We start from the raw sequence: 15,016 nt of genomic DNA on the forward strand, positions 1-15,016 counted from the left end.
ATCATTACACAAAATATTATTTCTGGTAACTGGTTTGCCAAGGATGTATTAAACAACATCTGTTCTTGTTTCACACTCTGCACACACCACATTCAAGCACGTTCAGTTATGTTCACTTCACTGCACATGGGAGTGTGACTTCAGGTATGCCTACACAGCATTGTTAAGCTGGAATGTAACACAGAACAGCACAAATGAACATAGGACACAGCTTCAGCTGTAAGGGCTAAAAATGAAACTATAAACCCTCCAAGAACACTGGATTTGGCTGTGCTTGGTATTTTGTGATGTGTCCCTGATACTAATTTGCTGCAGTGCAATTAAAGTTATCATGGGATGTCCTGGCTATGCTACACTTGCTCCCTCAAAGTGCTGTGCATGCACAATTTTTTTATTTCTCCAAGTCATGGAGTTTTATATCCAGCACTTTACTTTGCTTACTTTCATGTCCTCTGCTTAAGCATGAGTATTATACAGTCATTTATAGGGCCAGAAGTATGCCTTGGCCTCTGTAATTGGTAAGAATAAACAAATTGTAAATCTAATGCAAGACTTTACAAGTTCTTGGCAATTGGGAGGGGATGACATCAGTCCTATTTACACTAAGGCCAGCTGTCAGATGAGATGTAAAATTTTATAGGATAGTAGAATATTATCCTGGAGGCCAGATGTATCTTGCAAGCTATCAGCTAGGCAGGCTTTGATTCATGCACTAATATTCATAACTTCATTTTGTATTACAAATTATAATATTTATATTCAATTCCTCTGAGCAATTACCTGCCTCACTTTGTGAGTACCACATAAAATTCCAAGATTATATAAGTGATTTGTTTAAAATAGGACATATTGTTGTTCAGAAAAATTTGATTTATTATGCAGTGTGCTACAAGCCAATAATTACACACTCAAAAGAGATTTGATTGTTTATTTCAGAGTTGTGCACCCAGGCCTGGGTGCTCAGTGGTGTTCCAAAAATCAAGTGCTTTGCCTATAAAAACTTTTTAAATTTAGGAAAACACAAAAATATAGTAAAATTTTTCCCTGAACACAATAAAATTGCAGTACAGATTCTATTTTTGTCCATGTGCAGTTCTTGAGTCCTGAGTCAGTTTCAGCTTTGGGGTCTTTTTGTTAAGACCACCACAAAGTTGGAGGAATACCTTTGGTCTATGTATAATGAATTCATGAGTCCAGTCATTTCAATTCCATGGCCCTGGGTTTGGTTAGCAGTACCTGATAAGGTTCTTTCCACTTCTTAGCTAATGAAGTATCTTTCCAGCTTTTCAGGTAGACTTGATCTCCATGCTTGAAAGAATATATTGGTGACTTGACTGGGACTGGTGTTCTAAAGAGCAAGTACCTGTGTAATAATCTCAGGGTTTTCTTTAAAGGCAAGAGAGATTCTGTTAAAGCTTTCTCTCTTACCATATAATCTGGTCAGTTTTTCCTGTCAGATTCACATTATCTTGTGTACCATACAGAATTTCAAATTTTTCTGGATTTCTTAGTACAGCCTGGCAGACTCCTTCCAATGTATCAAATCAGTGGTTGAAGAGGGAACTTTTTGAAAATGGTTTTGGTGCATCCAAATTCAACCCCAATTGGACTAAATGCATCACTTCCTCCAGTCTTACCAGCAGTACTTTCTGGTCCCAATTATCACTATCCTCTGATTTTTTCTCAGAGAAACCAACAGTTGTACACCTTCTTCCTCAATACCCACTTTCAGATACCTTTTCCCTGTACTACAAGCCAAACAGCAACAAGATAATTTCTTTTTCTCTTCCATCATCATTAACACATTTGAATCAGTTGCCAATAACCTGCATTTCTTTCTTGTTTTATGACCATTCCTCAATGAGAAAAATAAATCCACACACAAGATTTCATCCTGCTTATCCAATCTTCTGCAAAACAACAGTTGTAGCATGTTATTATAATTTAATATTCCCATTTCTGTCCACTTTTCATCACTATCCAGTTTATATTTTGGCCACCACTGAGTACAGTATTCCTTTAACTTCCACTTTGTAAGAAGCTCTCCACTAAACTTGTCCCAATGATTCAAAATACATCCTAAAGGAGAACAAGGAGAAGGATTAAGTGATTGCCCCATTCCACATTGCTACCTAAAAGAGAATGTTTTTTAACCATGACTTCATACATTCCACTTGTCACTCTCAAGCATGTATAAGTGTTCCAAAATTCTACTACAGGATACCAATTCCACAATATTATATCAACCCTTCTTCTTATTTTATATAATCACTTCATATGTTGCATCTTTGCATCTATTACCCGCTCCTGGATGAGGAGATACTTGCACAATCCCTGACCAAAAGCCCAATGGGTGCTGGAGTTACATAGTGCTACAAGTTACATAGTTCTTTTATTTAGTGTTCTACCTTCTGTTGGTTCATGATTCTCTTGCTTCTCATGTTAATTAGTCCACATGCTCAGTGTTTCTTTTCTTTTGGGCTGGTGGGTTTCTTGGGTCCGATGGTTGCAATCTGCCCCTGCTGGAATTACCCCTTACGTAGTCTGAGCTGATTGTCACGCAATGCTGAGTTAACTTTATTAATTTCTTTCTTACCTTGGGAGCTCTGCCAAATGTGGGCCTTGTGGCCCATAAACTCTGCATTCTTTGTGTCCATTATCAGTGTGACATCCTTCTTCCTAAGCTTTATTAACCTCCCCCTAGGTCTGAGATCATCAAAACATCCAGCTGTAAATTTGAACATGGCAGTATCAATGACAAGTAATTTATCTTTCTAATACCTCAACACCACCAAGAGCTTGTTAGTTGTTCTCTGTTTCATTGGCTAAGTTTCCTTCGTTTTTGATGAAGACTGCCTTTAAACTGAAGGAGGGCAGGTCTGGGTGATGCATTAGGAAGACATTAGTTACTGCGGGGGTGGTGAGGCTCTTGCACGGAGCCCCGTGGGTGTCCGGTCACTGGCAGTGCTCAAGGCCAGGCTGGATGGGGAGCAGCCCAGCCCAGTGGAAGGTGTCCCTGCCCACGGCAGGGGGACGGGATCTACATGGTCTTTGAATTCCCTTCCAACCAAACCATTCTATGATTCCATCTTGATGTAAGTTACACTACAAACACCGTGCGCGGACAAGCTGAGGTTCACAAACGTTGGTATTTTTCTTCGTGTACACGCAGCGTGACCTTTATTAACGACCTGGCAGTGCTTTGTAACCAAGCTGAGCGCTCCCGGGCCGCGGGCCGGAGCTGCCCTCACGGCGCAGCCCCGCTCCCGCGGATGGCGCCGGCCGCGCCCCCGGAAGCGGCGCCATTTCCGCGGGCGGTTGCCGGGGGGACGCGGCGCCGGCTCGGCCGCGCTGCTGTGGGGCCGGCCCGGGCGGCTGCCGCGATGTTCATCTACCTGTGCAAGAAGGTGCTGCCGGGGCGGCGGAGGGCAGGCGGCTCTCGGGCAGGGGGAGCTGCCCCGGGGAGTCCCGGGGATGGGGAGCGCGGAGCCCGCGGGGTCTGAGGGGAGCTCGGGGCTCTCCCGGCCGGGCAGGGTGCGGCGCTGGCGGAGCGCTGCCTGATGTGCCCCGCTGTGCCCCGCTGTGTCCCTCTCTGCCCCTCTTTGTCCCTCTCTGCCCCTCTCTGTCCCTCTCTGCCCCTCTCTGTCCCGCTCTGCCCCGCTCTGCCCCGCTCTGTCCCGCTCTATCCCGCTCTGTCCCTCTCTGCCCCTCTCTGCCCCTCTCTGTCCCTCTCTGTCCCTCTCTGTCCCTCTCTGTCCCGCTCTATCCCGCTCTGTCCCTCTCTGTCCCTCTCTGCCCCTCTCTGTCCCTCTCTGCCCCTCTCTGTCCCTCTCTGCCCCTCTCTGTCCCTCTCTGTCCCCCTCTGTCCTGCCCTGTCCCCCTCTGTCCCTCTCTGCCCCGCTCTGTCCCGCTCTGCCCCGCTCTGCCCCGCTCTGTCCCGCTCTATCCCGCTCTGCCCCTCTCTGTCCCTCTCTGTCCCCCTCTGCCCCTCTCTGCCCCTCTCTGCCCCTCTCTGCCCCTCTCTGCCCCGCTCTGTCCCGCTCTGTCCCCCTCTGTCCCTCTCTGTCCCTCTCTGCCCCGCTGTGTCCCTCTCTGCCCCGCTCTGTCCCTCTCTGTCCCGCTCTGTCCCGCTCTATCCCTCTCTGCCCCTCTCTGCCCCTCTCTGCCCCTCTCTGCCCCTCTCTGCCCCTCTCTGTCCCTCTCTGTCCCTCTCTGTCCCTCTCTGTCCCGCTCTATCCCGCTCTGTCTCTCTCTGTCCCGCTGTGTCCCGGGTCCCTCGGCCTGGCCCGGGGCTCCTTCGCTCTCCCGTTGCTCCGCAGATTTTCCCCCGATGGGCTTTGGACGCGGCTTTTCCGCTGGGGACCGAAGCCCTGCGCGCTGTGTGAGCCCTGTCGCCTGTTTTTGTTGCTCAGCACACCCTGCAGGTGTCCTGGTATTATCATTCACTGCGTGAGTTCAATTGCTTGAGGGTGGCACAGTTTCACCAGTGCTTGCAGTTCTGTCTTCTCTCTTTTTTTCATGTACAGATCTGGTAATATAAATAAATTTATCTCTTGTGCTATTATAGGTGTCTCTGAGGTGTTCAGATAGACAATGTAAAATAAAATGACTTATTATCGAAATTGTGTAGAGATACAAAATACTTCTTTTTCAGATTGCAATTCCTGGTAATATTCGATTAAAATGTATTTCCTGGAATAAGACCCAAGGTTTCATAGCCTGTGGTGGAGAGGATGGATTACTGAAAGTTATAAAATTAGAAATGCAAACAGGTAAATGTGTGTGTGTGTTTGTTCTTGTTTATTTTTTTCTTCTTGTTTAGGGTTTCTTTTTCGTTTTAAAAATTTTTACCTTAAGGACAAAACCCACCACTCTTAAGCATAACTTCTTCCCCGAGCTACTTGACAATATTGCATGTGTTTTAAAATCTGTATGTAGCTATTATGTATTTCTTCTAACATCAGATTTTTTTCATCACTGTCTTATGTGTACAGTTTTTCTCAAGCTGGCCTTACCTGGCACACAAATAACTTGTCTACCCATTATATCTGCTGAAGTTTTCTTCAGTGCTGCTTCATTTTTTTCCAGGGCATATAATTAATTATTTTTGTGTAAGCTTCCTCTTTATTTTGGAACTTACCTTGTTATTGATTGATTTTATCTGAATGTTTTTTACTATCTTAATTATTTTATGGAGAAAGCTATGTATTTTCTTTTGAATAAATATGTTCCAGGAAAAGTAAAATCCATTTTCAAAAATTTTTAAACTTTTTTTCCTGAATGTAACAAAATGTGATAACCATAGATGTTGTTGTGAGGTTTGAGGTTTGATTTTTTTTGTTGTTTTGTTTGTTTATTTGTTTGTTGTGTTGACTTTTTTTCCCTGAAAAACTGCTAGACCATAAGGCAGGTATCAATTTGGATGACAGATGTGAATAGCAAACACATGGAACTGAGGGGTAGAAATTTCATCCTGCAGTTACTATGTACTTCTTTCTAAGTGGTTCAGTTAATCTATGTAAATAGTGATTAGAGCTTCAGTATTCATAGAAACATGGTAACATGTATGCTTTGTTAGGTTTATTTTCATAGTGAATTGTGTTATTTTGTAGATGAGGCAAAGATAAAGGGACTAGCAGCTCCTAACAACATTTCTGTGACTCAGACCCTTGAAGGTCATAGTGGTAAGTGTATTTGGGCATTTGGTCTACTTTTAGTTAGAACAAAAATACAAGATTTTGTGAAGCTGATAGGGTAATTTTGGTATAACTTTTTATTGTAAATCCAAAATAAAGGTTGTGAGTATTCAGCATGGTATGTAACAGCTTGGCTGTATAGTTTTACTATGTTATCTTGAATAAGGCTGTTTGGGTTTTCTTTTTAATAATGTCTGTGAGATTATGTGTTACAGTTGCTTTCCATTTTCTTCTGAAGAAATGAAAATTGGTTCAGTAAACTTGATTTCTGTGTTAAATATATGGTAATTTTCCCCTTTATTGGCAAATTACAGAATGTGTATATGCATAGACTGCAGGGTACAAAATTTAGAGAGGTTAGAAAGCAAGCTGAAGTCTAATGTGTGAAAGTAAAAATTGAATGCAGCAAAATTAGGGAGGACTTCTCCCATGTGAAATGTTGAATGGTCATCAGCCATGGACAATGGGATTTGAAGAGGATGCTAAAATCCTTGCATTATTTGAGGGAGGGGACTTTTTAATGAGGACTTGCAGTTGAAATCTGCCAAGAGTCAGGTTATTTTAAGGGCGTAATTAAATAGGATTGGAACAAATTAATTGTGAAGAATTGATTTAATGAATTCTTTAAATGGGTGTCTTCAATCCTGAAATAGATTACTATTACCTTAAAAATCCCTGACAATCAGAATATCTTTGATTACATCAGTTGATAATGTTCTTGACTGAAACACTAAAAATGGAAAGGATACAGAGAAAATGGGTACCCAGCAGTGAGGAGAGGAGAAAGTGTGATACAATTTGATCTGCAGTATGGAACTGATAAAAGTTCAAACATGTTTGAAATATTTGTGAGTGGGATCCCATATGAAGCTTGAGGGTCTGAAGGATTTGTGTGTAGAGTGCTCTTTTGGGTAATTGTCAGGGAGATTCTATTTTATATGTGCAGTGATAGTGAGGATCAGACTACTAAGAGGAAGAAAAACCCCACATTTCTTACAACTGTAAAATTTTGTCAGTGTCCCAGAGTGTCAGAGGTGGTCAGAAACTGCAAAACCAGGGTTTTGGGTATGGAATCAGCACTGAGCAGGATTTGGAGAGGATGTTACTGCAGTGGGTGAATACAGAAGCAAAAGGAGCTCTTGAGCAAAATTTTGAAAGAGGAAATGACACTGAAAGAAGCCTTCAACTAAATCAAAGTCAGCAATGTAAACTTCTGAAAAGTTCCAAGTTGATTAAGTTGGATGTTGTATTTTTTATTAACTACTTAAATAATGCCAATAAAAAGCTTTTTATCACTTTCTAGGTTTTGTGCAGGTTGTGACATGGAATGAACAGTATCAGAAATTGACTACCAGTGATCAAAATGGCCTCATCATTGTGTGGATGATGTACAGAGGTATTCTGCAGGATAAACTCGAGATGGGATAATATTCTGTGTCATGAGAAATATTTTTTTCCTCACTTGCACTTTTTACTGCTGTTTTTCAGAGTTTTTATTTTGCAGATTGTATAGCTCAAAATAGTTTAAAAACCATTTTCAAGTTTTATTGTAATACTTGTCTATATTTTTTATAGTGTAGCCTCATGTGACAAGGTGCTTTTCCTGCAGAGCTGCTGTAGATGAAGATATCAGTACTTAGCCTTTTGCTTGATAAACTGCTCTAAATTTTTTATCTCTCTTGCTTGAAATAAAATAGGAAAAATATATTGTGCAGTAAGCACAAACATGTGACTACAAAAACTTATCAACACTGCATAAAGCATCAATTCAATGCTCTCACAAAAACTATCTTTAGAAGTGTTTAAGGTAGTGAACCAATATGACTAACCACTATATGACTATAATTATCTTTTATTGCTCTTGACCCTTTCACACACACATATACTGTGGTTCACTGGAATTCGTTTGAAAGCCAGCAGACCTCACAGTCAAGGTAACCACTTTCCAACACGTGGGGAAAAAAAAGAAAATAAAGAGTTTTCCTGTTCTCTTGGGAATCTTAGTTTAATGAAAAATGGAAACAAATAAAATTTTAGCTTTTCTTCTCATTTCAAGAGTAAAGAATAAAAGTCTTTCTGGCTGATACATTGTGGCTACTGTCACACAAATCTTTTCATTTTGGAAAATAATCAGTAAATTACTTTTTACCTATTCCTAGCAAAGCCAGTTGTTCCCTTGGTTTATGTTTCCTATTTTATTGTCAGTTCTGAAATTACTTAAGCACAGAGCTCTTTCTGTAGGCCCCTCTTGGACTTTGGCTCTCCTTTCTCAGCCCTCATTCATCACTGTTGGCTTTGGAAATGTGCAGCTCCCATGGGTTTCACAGTAACTGTGTCTGTGTCTTCTGGGGACACTGTGCTGTAGTCTTGCTAGACTTTTACTGAAAGGGCAGTTCAGTGATTAGCATGTACCCTGAGACCTCTAGAGATTTGTCAAATCACAAGTGTAACTCAGCTTTTCTTTCACTTCTGATAGGTTCTTGGTATGAAGAGATGATTAACAACAGAAATAAATCAGTGGTTCGAAGTATGAGCTGGAATGCTGATGGACAGAAGATCTGTATTGTATATGAAGATGGAGCTGTGATTGTTGGATCAGTGGATGGTAAGATTTTAAGCCCTACTAATTGTTGTGCTATCACACAAAATTGTTTGTAGCCACGTACACAGTGGCTCTGTTTCTCTAGGTAAATACAATTAATAGTTACTTACTAATTGTTGCTTTGACTTCAGCTGTTTTAGTTTTTACACTGGTTGCTTGCATCCTGCCTTTAATTTTGTGTTATATTTATTAAGGGCAGTCAATGTTCTGTTCCAGGCAATCGCATCTGGGGAAAAGACTTGAAAGGCACCCACCTGTGCCATGTGGCCTGGTCCTCCAATAGCAAAATTTTACTCTTTGGAATGGCAAATGGAGAGATTCACATTTATGACAATCAGGGAAATTTTATTGTAAGTTCATTGTGATATAATTAAGTATTATGATCATAACATCAGGATATAATAATAATTATTTATAAGGATTATGATTGACTTCGACAGGCATAAAAGCTCACTTCCTCTTTATTTAATGTTTGTTTAATTGGTGGACATCAGTCCTAAGAACTGGACAGCTTCCTGCACAGAGCTTTTATTCAAGAGTTCTGCAGCTTTTTATTATAATTATTTTTTTTTTGGTAGCTAAATGATTATCACATCAACTAATACCTTTCAGCCTTGCAATAGTTACTGAATATGTATGTAAAAGTAGCTGAAATTAAGTTATACTCTTTAAGACATCTGAAAATCTTTACTTTCAAAGATGTTTGTGATGATAGGTCAGATTTAATATTTTTAGCTGTTGTTTTTTTCCTCCTTTCATTATTTGTAGGAACTAATGCTGGCTTAAAGGATATTGTTTTCTTACAGCTTCTGCTTCTTAAAGCATTAGCATGCTTTTAGAAAAAGCAATAGTTTATTTTCCTATTGCTCCTATTATTCTTTAGAGAAATCCTGGTAGTGTGTAGAAAAATAGAAGGAAATAGCTATAGTATAGTGTTGAATTCCTGCAATCTAGAGTTAGTTATTTATTTTTATCTACTTAAAGTATTGGAATATGACTATACCAAAATGCTAAGTAAAACACTGTCTTTAAAACCAGTGTATCTGGGACCATGTTCTTAACTTTTAAATGCCTAATGTGGTGAATTTTCTTCTCCTTTCCATTACCTTCCTAGGAAAGTGTCTGCTACTCTTCCCATTTTCTTTTCTTTTTTCCTCCCACTGTATCATTCTTTTTTCACACTGTATGAGTCATGGTATTCCCAACTGCTACAAATTACTGAAATTCTTCAAATAATTTACTGTCATTTCCCCCACTATATCAACAATATATATGTTCGTGCTCTCTCTCCCTCTCCCCCTCTCTCCCATAATTTACCTGGCATTCCTCTTGGAATTGATTCAGAAATACTCTTATCTTTCAGACAAATCCTCACTTGTGCTACCAGGTATTCTGGGCTAGTTATTGCAAAAGTTCTCTTAATTGGTGTTCTAATTTGGACACTACTTATTTCCAGCTATTTTTATATGTTATCCAGCAAACTTTAGTCCAGAAAAAGCAAACAATTTTTTTTGTTTTGTTATTTTCATTGTTGGTGGTTTTTTTGTTGTTGTTGTTTTCAAATATTGTGCCTAGGAATGGTTTGAAATAATAATTTTTTTTTTGCAGTGTTCCAGGGGGTTTCTTGTGTCTATACACATGTGTGAGTGGTGGCTTTTTTATGTTGTTTGTTTTCTTTGTTTTTAATTTACTTTTCAAAGAATGAAAATGCCAACATTAGAGTACTTCTTTGTAGTTAAAAATATATGTTTTTGTATGTCTGAACTGGGTTTGATTATATAAGGAAGTTTTTCAAACCCATAAAATTCTGAGAACTTCAAAATCTTTCTTGGGACAGGAAAAGAATTTTGCGTAAACATCTCATCTTTTGCAAGTGTCAGTCAAGATATAAATTATTCTTTAAGTAACATGTTTTATATGACTTTAACCATTTTTGTGCAGGTGAAAATGAGGCTGAGTTGTTTGGTGAATTTAACTGGAACCTTCAGCATTGCTGGGATACACTGGTACCATGGTACCCAAGGCTACATTGAACCCAACTGCCCTTGCCTTGCTGTCTGTTATGATAATGGGAGATGCCAGATAATGAGAGATGAGAATGACTACAGTAGGTACAAAATGTAGGGTGCAAGTTACTGAGCTTCTCTTGACCCAAAATGTCTACTTGTGTTGATATTTTTAATGTTTATTCCTTAAAAACTAGATCCTGTTTTGATTGATGCTGGTATCAATGTCGTGTGTATTCAGTGGAACTCCAATGGAAGCATTCTGGCACTGGCAGGCTCCCTCAAAGCAGCTTCTCAAGATAAAGATATTAATGTTGTGCAGTTCTACACTCCCTTTGGTGAGGTAAAAATATTTGATATGTAGTGTAAATGTTTGGGTTTTTTTCTTCTTTCTAAATTTTATTGCATTTTGCTACAGAGCATTGCTGGTGGAATTTAGATACCAAAATGTTGGTGTTTAGTGCTCTGAGGTATCCATATAGGATATCCACAAGGATCTGGAAACAGGACCACTTACCCTTTTGGAGCAGCAGCATAGTGGCCAGTGTGAAAATGCCAAGTGCCTCTCAAAACACTAGTGATAGATAAGTGTGGTGTCTTAACTTCTAACACCAGATTCCTGAGATGAGACTGTGGAGGATAAGCAGTTTGGAGCTTAGGCAGCAGTCAAGATGTCAACATCTGTGTGTCAAATCCAGAAGTACTTGTCTTTCTACACCAGCTGTGTAAGAGACCTGGGCATCTCTAGATTAGAAGCCTGAAAATACAGCGGTGAATGAGTATTGGTATTAAATAGTTGGTGTTTGCTCTTTTATATGGAATCTGTAAAAGTGGCAAAAAGGCATCCTGTATCAGTAAAAGCAATGGCTCAGAAACTTCAGAAAAGCAAATTTTTTTTCCTAAACTTCTTCATTTGGCTGTTGTGGCTATTATTTTGTAAATGGTTTTGTCCATCCTGGCTTTTTATTATAGCAGATTAAGTGTTTGATAGTTGAGAGACACCTGGTCAATGTATTTTTTGTTGTGCTATTTTTGCCTTGCTAGGTAATATCCTGTTCCTTCTTAATAATATAGCTGAAAATTAGTAAGTTAGTGTTATGTATCAGAGTGTGATGAAGTTTGTCCTTTGTACAGAGGAAGTACTGGCCAGCTCTGAGCTGCGCTGTGAAGGGGGTTAAGATCCAACATCATGTGTAGGGGTTGCCTTAGTTGAAAGGATTTAATGAAACCAAAGGTTTTGGCAATAATGTTGCATCTCTGGTTGCTAGTGTCCTTTGAAGGAACTGAAACTGATGTTGCAGATTTTGTAGTTAGTGTTCAGAAGTAAATTCTTCAGGTTTTAGAATTGTTTTGTATTCGTTCTGATACTCAGATATGGACTTCACTTTTTGGAAGATGGTATTTTCCGTGAATAATGTGTGAGCGGTATTTTGATTTGGTATTTCATCTGATCAAAGGCACAAAATAGGTACTCAAAAGGAGAGTTAGACCTGAGCATCAATGTTCTACTCAGTAAAATGTATTTTTTAAGGCCTAAGATTATTCAAAAATGTACAATAAATAGTACTAAGTGTATCTTTTACTACATATATCTATATTATTTGCACCTAAAAAGGTACCCACAAAGAAGTGCTCTGTGGGACTAACATTATAGCTTTTCAAATTATTTTTTTACTAATTGTTTCCTTCATTCAATTAAAAATTCTTCAGCAAAATAAAGTTATTTGAAAAAAGATGGAAAGTGTTCAACCTGCCTTTCTTAGATTCTTTTGGAAAGGGGACAGAGAAGAGGAAAATGTCCATTGCTTTAGTGAAAATTGTGTACCTCTGCAGCTAATTAATTGCATGCTCTTGACATAGAGTAGGGATATGTTTTTATTTGTTTAAACTATCAGCTGTAGTTAAGAGTGTTGTTTATGAACTGACTAAAACACTTCCACTGTCAGTGAAACTTCTGAGGCGTGTCAGGATCAGAACTACTTCTGGGTTTTAAGTGTGACTGAAATCATAAAGGTGATTCAAATTACCAACCAAGGGGAATAATGTTTATACTGTCATTATCTACTGTTTATTTCTTCAAGCTTGAACTATCACTGAGTCCTGTTGTTTCTTTCTCTCTGGACAAATAAAACAAAATTAAAAAACAACAAACCATACCTGAGGTGAAGGAACACTTTATGGTGTACACCTTAAGTATCTCTCTTTCTTTGCATATGTATTGCAATTTGAGAATTGTTATGGGGTACTGTAAAGAATATCTATAGGGTTTTTTTTCAACAACTATCAAAACTGTAATTTATGTATTTCAGAGTGGCTTTCCTGTGATAAATCCGAATCTTTTTCTTCCCTTGTTCTAACCAAGCACTTACGTACACTGAAAGTTCCTGGCAAACAGATTTCTTCCTTGTCCTGGGAGGGAGGTGGACTGAAAATTGCACTTGCTGTTGATCATTATATATATTTTGCAAACATTCGTCCACATTACAAGGTATGTAGTAATGTGAAACTTAATTGTATTAATAAGTTTCCTGTTTCTTTTTCTCTTTCCGATCAGGTTAAAAAAGAAGCTTCCACTAATATACATACACACATACATACATACATACATATGTGTGTATACATATATATATATATGAAACTAGTGCTTCACTTACTATTGCAGCTTCATCAACACTACTGACTTACAGTTTTAGTGGAATGTGAGGGTCTGTCTTGGTGATGCAGTGACTTAGCCATTGCCTTCACAATGCATTTGGAGTTTCATTTGCACAGTAAGGAAACAGAACTGGGCACGATTCTGAATTTGGTAGGAGTTGAGGATGTCATTAGGTAAGGCTACTGTGTTTTCATTGCTGTTTGGTTGACTAGGTTGGGCTGAGCCATACCATGGGAGTTGTTTCTTACCTTACTGCCATTTTTTTTAGTGGTGAATTATTCATTTGAGCCTGGAAAGTTGAGTAGACACCTGAACAATAGGAGTGAATGCAACCTGATAGATGTACTTCCTGCTTACATTTCAGTTCCCAGTATACTTCTTACAAGTGTCTATCATCTAATTCTAAATAATCTTTTATCTTGTTTACCACCTGAGTTTTTTCATTTGGTGTTTTTTTTTTAGGAATTAAAACTATTTAATTTAAACGTACAGCTTAACAAATAATAGCAATTACTATCCAGTATAGAGTATTATATACTTCTTTTCACAGCACAGAATATGTTCTTTAATCATCAGTGTGTAGCCACTGTAATTAGAGAGAGTGCAAAACATCCTGCAGCTATATTGAAATGTATTTTAGTCAGGGAGTTGTAAACACAAATATGCTAGGAAGCCTTTTCAATTAGTTTGTTGTAAATATTCTGGAAAAGACTTTGGAAATCTGAGCTGGAAATTAGTCTTGCAGGAAACGCTACCTAATGTTTATTCTGGGAGATGTGCAACAGCTGGAACACAGGCCTGTTGCTTTTTCTTAAACTCATCAGTATCTAGGAGACCATGTGTGTTTCAAGATCTGGCACAGTTTGCAAATTAATAATACTTTGAAACTTCTGTTTCAGGAACTGCATGTGTAAGCTCATTTTTTTTTCCATTTTGCACAATTGAAAAGGAAAGAGATGTTCAAATTAATTTATTTCTGTAAATAAACTCCTAAGTAGTGTACTCTATTTCAATGTTAAATATTTTTATGTTGAATGATACATGTTTTCCTTCAACAAATACTTCTACTATGTTTTGGTAATATAAGTGACTCCATTTTAGGAGCTACATATTCTAAAAGGTGACAGTCATTAAATGGGAGTGATTCAAAGCTGTAATTACGTTATGCTGGATTGGAATTAATGACCTGGAGATGAAGAGTTAATGTCACATTACCAATCTACTGAATAATCTGTTTTCCTCTATTTTTCAATAAGCCATAATAAGAGAAAAGAAGTTTTAAATTAACATGACAGCAAAAACTATGAATTGAGCTGATCTTTTTTTAAACTATTCATAGTTTGCATGGAGTTGCATTACTAATTTAGAGTTTACAGGTCTATTTCAGAAGTTCTTCTGTTGATGCTGTAGTTTATCACTTTGGTTTCATTTCCTGAGGAGTGTGGGAGCCTCTCTTGCCAATAAGCTCTCTCTTCTCCCTCTCTAGTAGATACCGATGCAGAGAATTCTATTAGGTTTTCTGCAATTGCATTGTCATATTTAAGTGTTTTGTTTTGTCTCATTTATTTGACAGCTTCACCTCCTTTCTATTTTCTGGTTCTCTTGTATTAGAAAGGATTTTCATTATTATATTTTGTACTTTAAATCAGTTAAAATGCATTCTCATGTATATTCTGTTTCTTTTGCCTTTTTGCCCTTTCTCCTACTTGTTACATAGAAGTAATTACATTCTTCTGGGAGGAAGGGAGGGGTTTTCTCATGATACTAATAAGGAAGAGGTGATGTTAGTTATTACAGTGCTCCTGTATAATTGCTTATTTTTGTTTGCTTCTAGAATTGCACTGTTTAAGGTATTTATTGTATTTCCTTTGGGAAATGAACTTCAGGTTTCTGAATCAGTAGTCACAAAGCAAGCATTTTCATGGTGAAAACCATCATCAGACTTGGTTTTTCTGAATACCTGCTGAACTACATAAATACACCTCTATACCTGCTGAACAAGGAGGAAACAGGGCAAAGTGAGATCTTGTCACATTTTAAGGTTGATCCTTCAGTC

General features: G+C 38.5%; 1 protein-coding gene across 3 annotated transcripts in view; it reads left to right on the forward strand.

The window, feature by feature from the left end:
* Positions 1 to 3,316: 3,316 nt before the first annotated feature.
* The window catches only part of WDR35 (WD repeat domain 35), a 41,541-nt gene continuing 29,841 nt past the window's right edge, over positions 3,317 to 15,016 (forward strand). For 2 of the 3 annotated variants that reach the window (XM_021525353.4, XM_021525354.4), the window contains exons 1-9: positions 3,317 to 3,407; positions 4,655 to 4,772; positions 5,613 to 5,684; positions 7,000 to 7,092; positions 8,173 to 8,301; positions 8,515 to 8,648; positions 10,240 to 10,405; positions 10,502 to 10,647; positions 12,667 to 12,792. In XM_021525353.4, coding sequence (XP_021381028.2) covers positions 3,384 to 3,407; positions 4,655 to 4,772; positions 5,613 to 5,684; positions 7,000 to 7,092; positions 8,173 to 8,301; positions 8,515 to 8,648; positions 10,240 to 10,405; positions 10,502 to 10,647; positions 12,667 to 12,792 — 1,008 coding nt within the window. In that variant the 5' untranslated portion in view covers positions 3,317 to 3,383. Of the gene's footprint in view, positions 4,532 to 4,654; positions 4,773 to 5,612; positions 5,685 to 6,999; positions 7,093 to 8,172; positions 8,302 to 8,514; positions 8,649 to 10,239; positions 10,406 to 10,501; positions 10,648 to 12,666; positions 12,793 to 15,016 lie in introns of all 3 variants that reach the window. The other variant, XM_085574502.1, reaches the window with a different exon arrangement.

This window comes from Lonchura striata, chromosome 3, assembly GCF_050655825.1.
Source record: "Lonchura striata isolate lonStrDom1 chromosome 3, ASM5065582v1, whole genome shotgun sequence".
Lineage (NCBI taxonomy): Eukaryota > Metazoa > Chordata > Aves > Passeriformes > Estrildidae > Lonchura > Lonchura striata.